We start from the raw sequence: 14,600 nt of genomic DNA, 5'->3' as shown, positions 1-14,600 counted from the left end.
GTGCGAGGTCCACTGTGGGCGCGCTAAGGTCAGTGCCAACGTGTGCCCTCACACCTGCTCCTTGTGCGAGGTCCACTGTGGGCGCGCTAAGGTCAGTGCCCAACGTGTGCCACCCTCACACCTGCTCCTTGTGCGAGGTCCACTGTGGGCGCGCTAAGGTCAGTGCCAACGTGTGCCCTCACACCTGCTCCTTGTGCGAGGTCCACTGTGGGCGCGCTAAGGTCAGTGCCCAACGTGTGCCACCCTCACACCTGCTCCTTGTGCGAGGTCCACTGTGGGCGCGCTAAGGTCAGTGCCAACGTGTGCCCTCACACCTGCTCCTTGTGCGAGGTCCACTGTGGGCGCGCTAAGGTCAGTGCCCAACGTGTGCCACCCTCACACCTGCTCCTTGTGCGAGGTCCACTGTGGGCGCGCTAAGGTCAGTGCCCAACGTGTGCCACCCTCACACCTGCTCCTTGTGTGAGGTCCACTGTGGGCGCGCTAAGGTCAGTGCCAACGTGTGCCCTCACACCTGCTCCTTGTGCGAGGTCCACTGTGGGCGCGCTAAGGTCAGTGCCCAACGTGTGCCACCCTCACACCTGCTCCTTGTGCGAGGTCCACTGTGGGCGCGCTAAGGTCAGTGCCAACGTGTGCCCTCACACCTGCTCCTTGTGCGAGGTCCACTGTGGGCGCGCTAAGGTCAGTGCCCAACGTGTGCCACCCTCACACCTGCTCCTTGTGCGAGGTCCACTGTGAGCGCCCTAATGTCACTGCCCAACGTGTGCCCTCACACCTGCTCCTTGTGCGAGGTCCACTGTGGGTGCGCTAAGGTCAGTGCCAACGTGTGCCCTCACACATGCTCCTTGTGCGAGGTCCACTGTGGGCGCGCTAAGGTCAGTGCCCAACGTGCCATCGTTTCATTGTGGGGAATACCTGCACACTTTGAATGTAACTCATTGGTCCAGTCTTTTTTTTATATTGATTAGGTTTCATAACTCTGTCTATCACTGCGGTTGCCGTGTGATGATGAAGTAAACAGGATTGTCTATGGGAACAATTCTTTTTTTAATCTATTTATCTTGGATTATTTTTCCAGGCTGCGGCTCATCAGTAAAGCGTCCGTGATCGCTCTTACATAATGTATGCCGTGGGTGCAGTGTTGTTTTTGGCAGCAATATTTGTTTTAGTCATAGGTCCTCATTCACAAAGGAATCAGTGTAACTTATGCGTAAACAGATCGTATTTATATCGTATTATTATCCGTCCGATCAAGCTACGATTTTTTGACGTGCAATTGAAAGAGCGGTGTGTACCACAGGTATGCAGGTGTATGTCATAATGAATGCGAGCGGGTGCCAAATGATCGGAAAATCACCCGACAACTTCATTTGCATTGATCCACGCCCCATTTCACACCATAAAAGGTGTCAAGCATGACTCAGCAGACAGCAGTAAAAAAAAATAAATAAAAAATAACTATAGGCCTTACAGCTCAAACGAAATAGAGGTCCTCCTGACGGAATGCAACAAAATAATGATATTTTCCAGTATAGTGGCTTCACAAATTAAAATAAAAATGATTGCTGGAAATAAATTAGGCTATACTGCTGCGGTGCGGCAGTATAGCCTGTGCAGAGGTATGAATATAGCCCTCTATTAATTTCATAATTCCACAGACTTTGAGCTCTATTTTCGTCCATGCTAATAATGAATTGCATTTTTAAATGGCGCCTTTCCAAGTGCTCAAATCACTTTACAATGGTTCATTTTAAACTAGTTATGGTAACAACTGATGAGATAATTAAGAAACTGAGTGCCCTCCAACCCCACAAGGCCACAGGCCATGACAACATTCCCTCCAAATTTCTCAGAGACTCAGCCATCTCTATAGCTCCAATCATCACCCACATAGTAAACCTCTCCATCAAACAGGGACAGGTCCCCCAAGATTTCAAATTGGCCAAAGTAACCCCCTTGCACAAGAAAGGGAGTAAATTAGACCCCGGCAACTACCGCCCTATTTCTATTCTTAGTTCCATCTCGAAAGTGATGGAAAAAATAGTCTATGAACAGGTTGAAAAGTATCTTGCCACTAATAAATTATTGTACGAATTCCAATCTGGCTTCAGAACATCCCACTCCACTGACACATGCCTTCTCTATTTGAGCGACCACATCAAACAAGAGGTGGACGCTGGCAAATACTGCGGCATGGTCATGCTGGATCTCCAAAAGGCTTTTGACACCGTGAACCACTCCATACTGGTTAACAAGCTAAAAGCAATTGGTTTCGATAGCACATCAGTGAGCTGGATGCAATCCTACCTGGAGGGGAGAGAACAGATGGTGGAAGTGAACGGAACACTGTCCCCCCCCCTCCCAGTGAGCTGTGGCGTTCCACAAGGAAGCATACTAGGGCCTCTACTGTTCCTAATATATGTAAACGACATGACTTCAGCCTGTGACTGCAACTTGTTCCTGTTCGCAGATGACTCAGCACTGCTGGTCTCGGACAGGGACAAACTGCAGGTTGAAAATGCCCTCAGCTCTGAACTCGGTAGAATCTGCACCTGGCTCGCTGATAACAAACTATCTTTACACCTGGGAAAAACTGAATCCATTCTCTTTGGCTCTATTAGTAATCTCAGCAAGGCAAATGGCTTCTTGGTTAGAGTGGGTGACAATGTTATCACACGTAAAGATGAAATTACCTACCTAGGTTCCATCCTGGAGGCTAATCTTTCCGGTGATAAAATGGCCACCAACGTAATCAAAAAAGTCAACCATAGAACAAGATTCCTCTACAGGATCTCCTCACTGGTCAACAAAAACACCTTGAAGACCTTAACAGGAGCCCTTGTACAGGGTTTCTTTGACTATGCATGCACCTCCTGGTACCACAGCACCTCAAAGGCCCTTAAAACCAGGCTCCAGACTTCCCAAAACAAACTGGTCAGGCTCCTACTTGATCTAGCCCCCCGAACCCACCTCACCCCTGCCCACTTCGACAGGCTGGAATGGCTTAGGGTCGACGACAGAGTACAGCAACTTGCAATGGGTCTGGTCCACAAGATTCGATACACCACCAAGATACCCATGTACCTGTCTAGATACTTCCTTAATGTTAACGAAGTCCACACCCACAACACCAGAGGGAGTGCAACGAACGAAAGGCAATGTAGGGTTCAGTGTCTTGCCCAAGGACACTTCGACATGTGGATAGGAGGAGGAGCCGGGATTCGAACCGCCAACCCAGGGATCATTGGATGACCTGCTCTACTTCCTGAGCCACAGCTGCCCTGCTAAACCCCTTTTTCCCTAAACTTCTTTGCCTTTTTATTTTTAGATTAAATACAAAAAAAAAAGTTATATATAGTTTTAACTAGATCTACATTGACACGTGAGCTTGTAGATTGGCTATTTTAACTATTCAAAAATGTTTTTCAAAATAGTAAAAAAGGTATAGGTAAAAAAAAAAAGTATAGACCCCATTGCCTTTACACAGGCAGTTGTCAGATATGTCATATTTTGTGCTTCTGTTGTGTGGAAGTAATAATAATACAAAAATAATAATAAACCCTCTTCTGTTAAGCCTAGAACTTGGGGTCATGTGATCAGTGACATCACAGAGGTGTTCTCTGCAGGTCAAAGAGCCACAGATACACTACTTTAGTTTAACCCATTTTGGGCGGGAACCCCTATTGGTGTTTTAAACATTATGTCATAATTTAGCTATTGAAAAATAGCAGATCTACAAGCTCGTAGCGCGCCACTCGGTGGCGCGCTACGAGCTTGTAGGTCTGCTATTTTTGAGAAATCGTGAAAATGTGGCGCAAATTTGGAATATATTTTTTCAGAACGAACCTGGAACAATATATATTCAGATGGGGGTCGGAGGCCAATTACATATCATTTTTGGGGTCCTTGACATGAAATATTGAGCACCACTGAATGATACAGAAACATAGGAATTTCAGAAAACAGAAGACATTTTTTAAATTTCGACGTCGGGCCTAAATGGGTTAATCCATTGAGACCTGGAACACATCCATGTCACGTTAGCGTTTAACCACATTAACCATTAACCCATTTTGGGGCGGGAACCCGTTTTGGTGTTTTAAACATTATGTTATAATTTAGCTATTGAAAAATAGCAGATCTACAAGCTCATAGCGCGCCACCGAGTGGCGCGCTATGAACTTGTAGGTCTGCTATTTTTGAAAAATCGTTAAAATGTGCCTCAAATCTTTCCGAAAATTGTCACGATTTAGAAAACTTTTTTTTAATTTCGACGTCAGGCCTAAATGGGTTAAATATGCGTTCTGTCTTTTTCTCCAGGATTGGATTGAGCATCATGGCCAAAGCGGGAGATACACTGAGTCCTGGCGAGACCCACGCAACAAGTGAGACATTTAAACATGACGTCTTGCAGAAGCCATAAATTGCCCTCTGATTGCCGTTTTTTAATGAACAATCTGAGTGTTAAATAATCTGCCAACAACTATGTCTGTCTGTCTGTCTGTCTGTCTGTCTGTCTGTCTGTCTGTCTGTCTGTCTGTCTGTCTGTCTGTCTGTCTGTCTGTCTGTCTGTCTGCGTGCGTGCGTGACCTGACATTGCTAATGTTAAGAAAAAATGCCAAAAAAAAGAGTCGCAATTATTTCTGTGACAACTAATCATTTTCTGTCATGTTCTAATCATGACAGCTCTACTACTCCTTCTGGTGGTGGCCACTCCAGGAGGGAAACGTCCCCGGTCCGAGATGGTGGACAAAAAACCGCCCGGCACACCCAAGAGCGTCCAGGCTCCACGTCCCACTCCCGTTCCTGGTCTCCAGCGCCCCCTAGTCCTCCGCCTGGCAAACGTTCCTGGTCTCCAGCGCCCCCTAGTCGTCCGCCTGGCAAACGTTCCTGGTCTCCAGCGCCCCCTAGTCCTCCGCCTGGCAAACGTTCCTGGTCTCCAGCGCCCCCTAGTCCTCCGCCTGGCAAACGTTCCTGGTCTCCAGCGCCCCCTAGTCGTCCGCGTGGCAAACGCAGAAAGGCAAGGGTTGCCTTCTCGTCTCTGTGGGGAGCGTCATCGACTCGAGTCGATGACCGCCGCCGCCACACCGCCGCCCGGCACGCCAAGAAGGAGAGCTCTCCCGCTCGCTCCGACCGGACCCTCCGGCACTCCTACCACCACCAAGGTAAATGCAGTGTTGTTTTTGGCGGCACATTTTGATTTTAGTTTTAGTCGTAGTCGCTTGAATAGTTTTAATTTAGTTTTAGTCGTAGTCTCTTGAATAGTTTTAATTTAGTTTTAGTCGTAGTCTCTTGAATAGTTTTCATTTAGTTTTAGTCGTAGTCTCTTGAATAGTTTTCATTTAGTTTTAGTCGTAGTCTCTTGAATAGTTTTCATTTAGTTTTAGTCGTAGTCTCTTGAATAGTTTTCATTTAGTTTTAGTCGTAGTCTCTTGAATAGTTTTCATTTAGTTTTAGTCGTAGTCTCTTGAATAGTTTTCATTTAGTTTTAGTCGTAGTCTCTTGAATAGTTTTCATTTAGTTTTAGTCATAGTCTCTTGAATAGTTTTCATTTAGTTTTAGTCGTAGTCTCTTGAATAGTTTTAATTTAGTTTTAGTCATAGTCTCTTGAATAGTTTTCATTTAGTTTTAGTCGTAGTCTCTTGAATAGTTTTCATTTAGTTTTAGTCATAGTCTCTTGAATAGTTTTAATTTAGTTTTAGTCATAGTCTCTTGAATAGTTTTCATTTAGTTTTAGTCGTAGTCTCTTGAATAGTTTTCATTTAGTTTTAGTCGTAGTCTCTTGAATAGTTTTCATTTAGTTTTAGTCGTAGTCGCTTGAATAGTTTTCATTTAGTTTTAGTCGTAGTCTCTTGAATAGTTTTCATTTAGTTTTAGTCGTAGTCTCTTGAATAGTTTTCATTTAGTTTTAGTCGTAGTCTCTTGAATAGTTTTCATTTAGTTTTAGTCGTAGTCTCTTGAATAGTTTTCATTTAGTTTTAGTCATAGTCTCTTGAATAGTTTTCATTTAGTTTTAGTCATAGTCTCTTGAATAGTTTTCATTTAGTTTTAGTCGTAGTCTCTTGAATAGTTTTCATTTAGTTTTAGTCATAGTCTCTTGAATAGTTTTCATTTAGTTTTAGTCGTAGTCTCTTGAATAGTTTTCATTTAGTTTTAGTCATAGTCTCTTGAATAGTTTTCATTTAGTTTTAGTCACAGTCTCTTGAATAGTTTTCATTTAGTTTTAGTCATAGTCTCTTGAATAGTTTTCATTTAGTTTTAGTCATAGTCTCTTGAATAGTTTTAATTTAGTTTTAGTCATAGTCTCTTGAATAGTTTTAATTTAGTTTTAGTCGTAGTCTCTTGAATAGTTTTAATTTAGTTTTAGTCGTAGTCTCTTGAATAGTTTTAATTTAGTTTTAGTCGTAGTCTCTTGAATAGTTTAATTTAGTTTTAGTCATAGTCTCTTGAATAGTTTTCATTTAGTTTTAGTCATAGTCTCTTGAATAGTTTTAATTTAGTTTTAGTCATAGTCTCTTGAATAGTTTTAATTTAGTTTTAGTCATAGTCTCTTGAATAGTTTTAATTTAGTTTTAGTCGTAGTCTCTTGAATAGTTTTAATTTAGTTTTAGTCGTAGTCTCTTGAATAGTTTTAATTTAGTTTTAGTCGTAGTCTCTTGAATAGTTTAATTTAGTTTTAGTCATAGTCTCTTGAATAGTTTTCATTTAGTTTTAGTCATAGTCTCTTGAATAGTTTTAATTTAGTTTTAGTCGTAGTCTCTTGAATAGTTTTAATTTAGTTTTAGTCGTAGTCTCTTGAATAGTTTTCATTTAGTTTTAGTCATAGTCTCTTGAATAGTTTTAATTTAGTTTTAGTCGTAGTCTCTTGAATAGTTTTAATTTAGTTTTAGTCGTAGTCTCTTGAATAGTTTTCATTTAGTTTTAGTCATAGTCTCTTGAATAGTTTTCATTTAGTTTTAGTCGTAGTCTCTTGAATAGTTTTAATTTAGTTTTAGTCGTAGTCTCTTGAATAGTTTTAGTTTAGTTTTAGTCACATTTTAGTCACCCGGAATGTTTTAGTGTTAGTCTAGTTTTAGTCGAATAAATGTCATACTATTTTAGTCGACTAAATCTAAAATTTTGTTCGACTAAATGTTGATTTAGTCGAACAAAATGTATTTTGGTGGGCCTTGATGCCGTCGTAATGCCTGTGTTTTTCACTTGCTGAAAATAGCCGATCTGTAGATCGACTATTTTCAGCATGCAACCAAGTGTAAAATGACTTATACTGGATCTCTCTGGTCCACTAGTCCCTTCCTAACTGAGTGTTATGAGTGTCACTCCTGTCACCACCAAGGCAACCAGAGTGTTATGAGTGTCACTCCTGTCACCACCAAGGCAACCGGAGTGTTATGAGTTTCACTCCTGTCACCACCAAGGCAACCGGAGTGTTATGAGTGTCACTCCTGTCACCACCAAGGCAACCGGAGTGTTATGAGTGTCACTCCTGTCACCACCAAGGCAACCGGAGTGTTATGAGTGTCACTCCTGTCACCACCAAGGCAACCGGAGTGTTATGAGTTTCTTGATTTAAAAACTAAATTAAAGGAATTGTATTCAGTAATTCCATGAAGAATTCAAAGAAAAATCAAAAGAAATTCCATAAATTAGAAAACAACTGTTTAAGAAGTAGTGCAAATAGCCAATCTACAAGCTCTCGACGTGGCGTGAAGCGCCGCGGTGTGTGCTTGTAGATCTGCCATTTTCACTAGATTTCTCGCCTGGGTCATGATGAGGTAAAGCGTTGGGGAAACACAGCTCTAGCACCCCCTTCAGGCTCTACGTATATATGGAGCCGGTCAGCAACTCTACATCTGACCTGTTGTGACATTCCATATGTTGATCCTTCCCCACCCGTCCTTCCTCTTCCATGTCTCCCTTTTGGCCGATACGTGTCCATTCAAACTCCAGACGGGCATCTTCCGCCGGCTGCCCGTTCTCCACTGGGCTTTAACCCATTTTGACCTGAGATCAGATTCTAAAAATGTCTTCTAAATCCTGACGGTTTTCTGAAAAAGCTATGTTTCTGTGTCAGTCGTTCTTCGATTTAAAAAAAATAGCGGACCTACAAGCTCATAGCGCGCCACCAAGTGGCGCGCTTTGAGATTGTAGATCTGCTATTTTTCAATAGCTAAAGCATAACATAATGCTAACACCAAAAGGCGTTCCCGCCTTTACCCGCCTTTACCCGTCCCGAAAACGTCAATTAAAAAAGAATAAAAACAAACAAAAGTCCATATATGGGCATTCCCAGACCTGTTGTTTCAGTGCGCTTCTCGCCTTTTAGTCCGAGGTCACTTCTCGCCCTCAGGGCGTCTTACCGGTAACGCTATGGTCCGCGTCCCTTTCATGCCCGTATATGGAGATCCCTGATGTCACCGATATAAGACTGATGTCACAGGCCGGCCTCCGTGTACCATGGCAACGTTTAACCGCACTATAAGTATTCCCGACGGCCAGTACCGCAAATCACTCGACGTCGATCGTTTATAGAGAGAGACCATGGTGAGATTCTTGAGTCCCGGCGTCAGGAACTTCGTCAGCACACAGCTGCAGAGAAGGGAGATGGGCGATCTGGGCTCGGGCGCGGGGAAGGGCGGAGGAGGCGGTGGCTCCATCAGAGAGGCGGGCGGGGCCCTGGGGAAGAGACAGGCGGCCCAGGAGGAGATGTACTTCAAACGCAAGGAGCAGGAGCAGCTGGCCGCGCTGCGGACCCACCACCAGGATGAGGTCGCCCACCACAAGGCGGAGATCCAACGTCTGCAGCGCGAGATCGAGCGCCACGAGGGGAAGATCAAGAAACTGAAGCACGACGACTGAGACCAATAAAAACCACTCGTGACAAGCGGGGCACAACGCATGAAGGCCAAACCACGGCGACGGGTCGAGACGGTTGTAGTGTTCGTCCCAGCGCTGTGATAATAAGTGACCAGATCTGACTGAGAGCCTGCCATTGCGCAAATTCCAGCTTTTCACCAGAGGAGAAAAACTGAACAACCAATATGTCAGTTTGAAGCTATGATTCCCTGCTTTCATATGACGTGAAAAAAACGGAAATTCAAAAAAAAAGTTCCAGGGAGAAAAAAAAAAGTCCACTTCAATTTGGCATACAGTAACGCAAACGTCGCTTCTGAGTTCTGATCGTCTGCATCTTTGTTAAATTGACGCACACACATACACACACACACTCCTCTCTCTCTGTCACTCTAATTAATTAGTCTCATGTAGTGCAGCTGTGTCTAGTTTCTCCCTGCGGGAACTGCCTATGCCATAGAAAGCATAGGTGTCTTCTAAATCGTAAACGTTTTCTGAAAAACCTATGTTTCTATGTCAGTGGTGCTCAACCTTTTTCATGTCAAGGACCCCCAGAATTATCTGTATTTTGCTGCGGACCCCCATCTGAAAACATGTTGTTCCAGGGACCCCCCCCCCCCGAAGCAAAGATTTGAGTTAAAAACGTTTGCTCTGAAAGAATATATATTCAAAGATTTGCACCAAATAAAAAAATAAATAAAAAAACAGCTCTACAAGCTCGTAGCGCGGCTATGGCTCGGTGCCGCTCTATGAGCTTGTAGATCTGATATTCTTCTATAGCTAAAGTATTTACGTAAACACCAAAAGGGGAAAGAAATACAATATTTGAGGTATAGACAAAAAAAAGGTATCTTTCCTTCAAGTTGTACTGCTCCATTCCAAAGGTGTAAGTTGCAGACTTGAAAAGAAAAAAGGAATCCAAGGCACTCCGTCTTTGGTGAAAAAGATTCATATAATGCAGGGGTCTCAACCCGTGGGCCAAATTATTTTAGGGGGTCCGCAAATTATTTTCAAAAAAAAAAAAATATATATATATTCTTTTTTTTTCACGTTTTTTCAAAAATGGCAGACCTACAAGCTCATAGCGCGCCACTCGGTGGCGCGCTATGAGCTTGTAGATCTGCTATTTTTCAATAGCTAAATTATAACAATGCTTAAAACACCAAAAGGGGTTTCCGCCCAAAATAGTTTAAGGTTATTGTAGCAGTCAATTTATATTGGGGGTCGGGAGGGGGCGGGGTGGGGGTCCCGAGACATTGCCAAAGCATTTCCGGGGGTCCCCGGCCAAAAACGTTGAGAACCCCTGATATAATGTATTGTTTGATGAGCAAGGGAAATAAAACGGGACCTCCGCGTTTCCACCAAAAGGTCTTCGTCAGGGTCTATCTACCATCTTGGCTAATTAGTCACCCTTAACCCATTTATGCCTGACGTCCACATGTGGAAGTGTCCTTGGGCAAGAAGACACTGAACCCTACATTGCCTCCGCCCAATGAGTCGGTCGGTGTGAGCTCGCCACCATTGGTGTGTGAATGTGGGAAGAGTCCGCTGCAGGGGTCGACTGTTCGCCGCTTCAACTCCCAATGTATGAATCAATGAACCCATTGTGAAGCGCTTTGAGCACTTGGAAAAGCGCTATAAAAATGCAATTCATTGTAATAATGCAATTCATCTGTCAGAGTCTGTCTTGTCACGCTGCCCGTCGGGGCACACTGCACACGATATGCACATTCTCAGTGCAAAAAAAATAGTCCCGAAAGCGGCCTGAATGAGATTAATTGAAGTCCCCCAAATACATGTTTTATAGAGCGCCGAAGTCCTGACGTCACTCGCTCATCCCCTGGTTCTGCCTGGTTCACTCTTCTCTATGGAGAATAACATGTACTTAAAATCGTTTCATGTAAGCATTGTGGTCCAAAAATAAACTAGCTCTCTCGGCGTTATTGTCAGGGAGGTGTCTCTGTATCGTCTGTGACAGTCAGTCACTCATATATGATACAGTCTGTTTCTTGTGAAAACGTAACTAATTCAGCAGCAGTAACAATAGCGTTTTCTCTCAGTCAGTTGATTCTTCATATCCATATGAGTGAAGCGGCCGGGATGACCGGGTTTATTTTTCAAACAGCTCTTATATGAGGCGATCTAAAATCCCCCCTATGGGGATTACAATGCAAATAAAAAGTACATGAACCTGTGGATTTGCGCCCTCTACCGATATTGATGCCAGACGTCGGTGCTCTATAGGCAATGTAGGCAACGTTGTTTATAGGCAATGTAGGCAACGTTGTTTGGTTGTGTCGAGCCCTTTGATGTCGCCTTTCTTTAATTATACCCCCCCTCTGCCTCTGCAGGGAGTTCTTCTCGCGATGGTTCCAAACGTCGCCGCGACGATTCTGCCCGACGTGACGACTCTGTAGCTGACGGCAGACCACCGCCGTCAGCCACGTCTCCTGTGAGGACAGACCTCAGGCCTGCTGGGTCCAGGTCTCCTGTGAGGACAGACCTCAGGCCTGCTGGGTCCAGGTCTCCTGTGAGGACAGACCTCAGGCCTGCTGGGTCCAGGTCTCCTGTGAGGACAGACCTCAGGCCTGCTGGGTCCAGGTCTCCTGTGAGGACAGACCTCAGGCCTGCTGGGTCCAGGTCTCCTGTGAGGACAGACCTCAGGCCTGCTGGGTCCAGGTCTCCTGTGAGGACAGACCTCAGGCCTGCTGGGTCCAGGAGGACGACTAAGCCAGGGAGCTCCAACACCGATGAAACAGTGGGTATAATTAGGCTGTTATTTGAAGTTACAAAATATAGTTTTTTAACCCATTCTGGGGCGGGAACCCCTTTTTTTTAATCGTGAAAATGTGGCGCAAATCTTTGAGTATATATTCTTTCAGAGCGAACGTTTTTAACTCAAATATCAAAGGGGTTCCCGCCCTGAGTGGGTTAAATGCCATTGGCGCCATAATGTGTCTGAGCAAATTGGTATTTGTGTCCTAACACAAACATTAAATAAACAATAAACTTGCACTGCACCATCTAGGGCCTAGATGGTGCAGTGCAAGTTTATTGTTTATTTAATGTTACCATGATGCCATGGTAATTTTACTCAAAAAGCCTAGATTCTAGGCCTTTTGAGTAAAATTACCATGGCATCATTATATGCTACTTGAAGTTTCTGAACACTCTGTAGCTTGACCACAAGGGGGCAGTGTAGAGTGGTGTACAATAAGCTTCTGAACACTCTGTAGCTTGACCACAAGGGGGCAGTGTAGAGTGGTGTACAATAAGCTCTACATGGAGTAATCTAACCCATTTAGGCCTGAGGACGATTCTACAAATGTCTTCTAAATCTTGACAGTTTTCTGAAAAACCCTGTTGTCAGTTCTCAAACATTTTCATGTCAAGGACCCCCAGAAATATATGTATTTGGCCGCCAACCCCCATCTGAAAATATGTTGTTCCAGGGACCTCGCCAGAAGCAAAGATTTGAGTTAAAAATGTTCGCTCTGAAAGAATATTCAAAGATTAGTGCCACATTTTCACGATTTTTCAAAAAACGCAGACCTACAAGCTCGGTGCCGCACTATGAGCTTGTAGATCTGCTTTTTTTCAATAGCTAAAGTATAACACAATGCTTAAAACACCAAAGGGGTTCCCGTACAGAATGGGCTAACTGCTTCTGAACACGTACTGAACTTACGTGCGAGCGTGTCCGCCTGTGGGGGTGCATACTTAGTTTAGACTAGTCATTGGTTAGACATGGGTTAAGGTTAGGTTTAGGTGTGCTGCCCCGTGGGAGGTTAGGTTTAGGGTGAGGGTTTGAGATAGGTTGTAGTTGTAGGACTAATGACTGGTCTAACCAATGACTAGTCTAAACCACCCCCGCCTGTGCATACATCCCACGGCATTGTATGTGTATATCATCATCATCTGTTCTGTAATACGATGTCCAAGATATTTGACTTTGCCACAGACACCAAGAGTGTTAAAATATAGTTTAAAATCAGGACATTTTTTACTTGTGTGCTCTTTTGTTCTACAGATAAGAACAACACTCTTACTGACATATCATTTTCAATGCCATACTCATATGTGGAGCAGCTGCTGTAGTCCAGCGCTACTTGGGCTCAGTATGACTAGATCATCTGCATACATCAAATGATTGACAAGGTCATTAGTTACCCAGCATACAACCAGTGCTACAAGCATTCAACTGTTTCCACAGATCATCCATATATAAATTAAAAAGATTAGGCAACTAAAAATTGGCAGCAAAAAAATACGTGGTGCAAATACAGTTAAAAGTGTTGTGTTTTTTCCAATTCTTTTGAATTGTGTTGCCACTTGGCAATAACCTCACTCGCCCCTCGAGGTCGAGGGATCCACTGTCTTTGCTCTTATACGGTCGAAAAGAGCCATTAACCCATTTTGGGCGGAAACCCCTTTTGGTGTTAGCATTATGTTATGCTTTAGCTATTGAAAAATAGCAGATCTACAGTACAAGCTCGTAGCGCGCCACCGAGTGGCGCGCTACGAGCTTGTAGGTCTGCTATTTTTGAAAAATCGAAGAACCACTGACATGGAAACATAGCTTTTTCAGAAAACTGTCAGGATGTAGAAGACATTTTTAGAATCTGATCTCAGGACAAAATGGGTCTCTTATTTTTCCAGTCCGCCAAAGGTCCGCCGGCCAAGAAAATGAAGAAGGTATCCACCATCACTACCACCCAGAGCGACCCGCCCCTGACCGGCTCCACCACTGAGAGCCACCCGCCCCTGACCGGCTCCACCACCCAGAGCCACCCGCCCCGGACCGGCTCCACCACCCAGAGCGACCCGCCCCTGACCGGCTCCACGGCCCAGAGCCACCCGCCCCGGACCGGCTCCACCACCCAGAGCGACCCGCCCCTGACCGGCTCCACCACCCAGGGCCACCCGCCCCTGACCGGCTCCACGGCCCAGAGCCACCCGCCCCGGACCGGCTCCACCACCCAGAGCCACCCGCCCCTGACCGGCTCCACCACCCAGAGCCACCCGCCCCTGACCGGCTCCACCACTGAGAGCCACCCGCCCCGGACCGGCTCCGCGGCTTGTCTGCTGTACCTGACGGGCATCCCCGCAGCGGCCACGGAGCAGGACGTGAAAGCGCGGGTCAGGGACTTCGGGAAGTACGACAGCGTGGTTCTGTTGTCCGGCAGCGAGGCGGACCCGCGGCAGAAGGTATACATACCGCTACCCGCTCTCCTCGGTGCTGGAAGCTGCGTCATCACTCCAGAATGGCCGGAGGCACTGGCCGCTGGTTGTTACTATGGGACTTAATGGGAGTGTTGCAACTTGTTATACAATCTCTTTGGTGCAACAGTGATTGCGTTCCCTCTCCTAGCTGTCAGTGTGTAACAGTGATTGTCTTCCCCCCTCCTAGGCGTAAAGTGTGTAACAGTGATTGTCCCCCCCCCCTAGGTGTCAGTGTGTAACAGTGATTGTCGTCCCCCCTAGGTGTCAGTGTGTAACAGTGATTGTCTTCCCCCCTCCTAGGCGTAACGTGTGTAACAGTGATTGTCGTCCCCCCCTAGGTGTCAGTGTGTAACAGTGATTGTCTTCCCCCCCTAGGTGTCAGTGTGTAACAGTGATTGTCTTCCCCCCCTAGGTGTCAGTGTGTAACAGTGATTGTCTTCCCCCCCTAGGTGTCAGTGTGTAACAGTGATTGTCTTACCCCCCCTAGGTGTCAGTGTGTAACAGTGATTGTCTTCCCCCCCTAGGTG

The 14,600-nt window shown here is 45.2% G+C and overlaps 3 protein-coding genes across 4 annotated transcripts in view; all 3 read left to right on the top strand.

Moving 5' to 3' along the window:
• The window catches only part of LOC306936382 (uncharacterized protein), a gene marked incomplete at its 5' end in the record, with an annotated part of 450,465 nt that overhangs the window by 29,603 nt on the left and 406,262 nt on the right, over positions 1 to 14,600 (top strand). The gene's annotated exons all lie outside the window — the stretch shown is intronic.
• The window catches only part of LOC306936372 (uncharacterized protein), a 42,543-nt gene that overhangs the window by 6,142 nt on the left and 21,801 nt on the right, over positions 1 to 14,600 (top strand). Inside the window, exons 4-8 of one of the 2 annotated variants that reach the window (XM_079519863.1) lie at positions 4,318 to 4,382; positions 4,684 to 5,162; positions 11,202 to 11,334; positions 11,569 to 11,608; positions 13,510 to 14,058. In XM_079519863.1, coding sequence (XP_079375989.1) covers positions 4,318 to 4,382; positions 4,684 to 5,162; positions 11,202 to 11,334; positions 11,569 to 11,608; positions 13,510 to 14,058 — 1,266 coding nt within the window. Of the gene's footprint in view, positions 1 to 4,317; positions 4,383 to 4,683; positions 5,163 to 11,201; positions 11,609 to 13,509; positions 14,059 to 14,600 lie in introns of both variants that reach the window. The other variant, XM_079519862.1, reaches the window with a different exon arrangement.
• LOC306936437 (ATPase inhibitor, mitochondrial-like) lies at positions 8,539 to 8,856 on the top strand (the record flags this gene model as incomplete). Its single annotated transcript, XM_079519934.1, has 1 exon — positions 8,539 to 8,856. The coding sequence occupies one exon, from the start codon at positions 8,539 to 8,541 to the stop codon at positions 8,854 to 8,856; it is 318 nt and encodes a 105-aa protein (XP_079376060.1).

This window comes from Electrona antarctica (assembly GCF_951216825.1).
Source record: "Electrona antarctica genome assembly, chromosome: 14".
Classification (NCBI taxonomy): Eukaryota; Metazoa; Chordata; class Actinopteri; order Myctophiformes; family Myctophidae; genus Electrona; species Electrona antarctica.
Note: the sequence above shows the minus strand (reverse complement) of the source record. Positions and strands in the feature narration are given on the sequence as shown.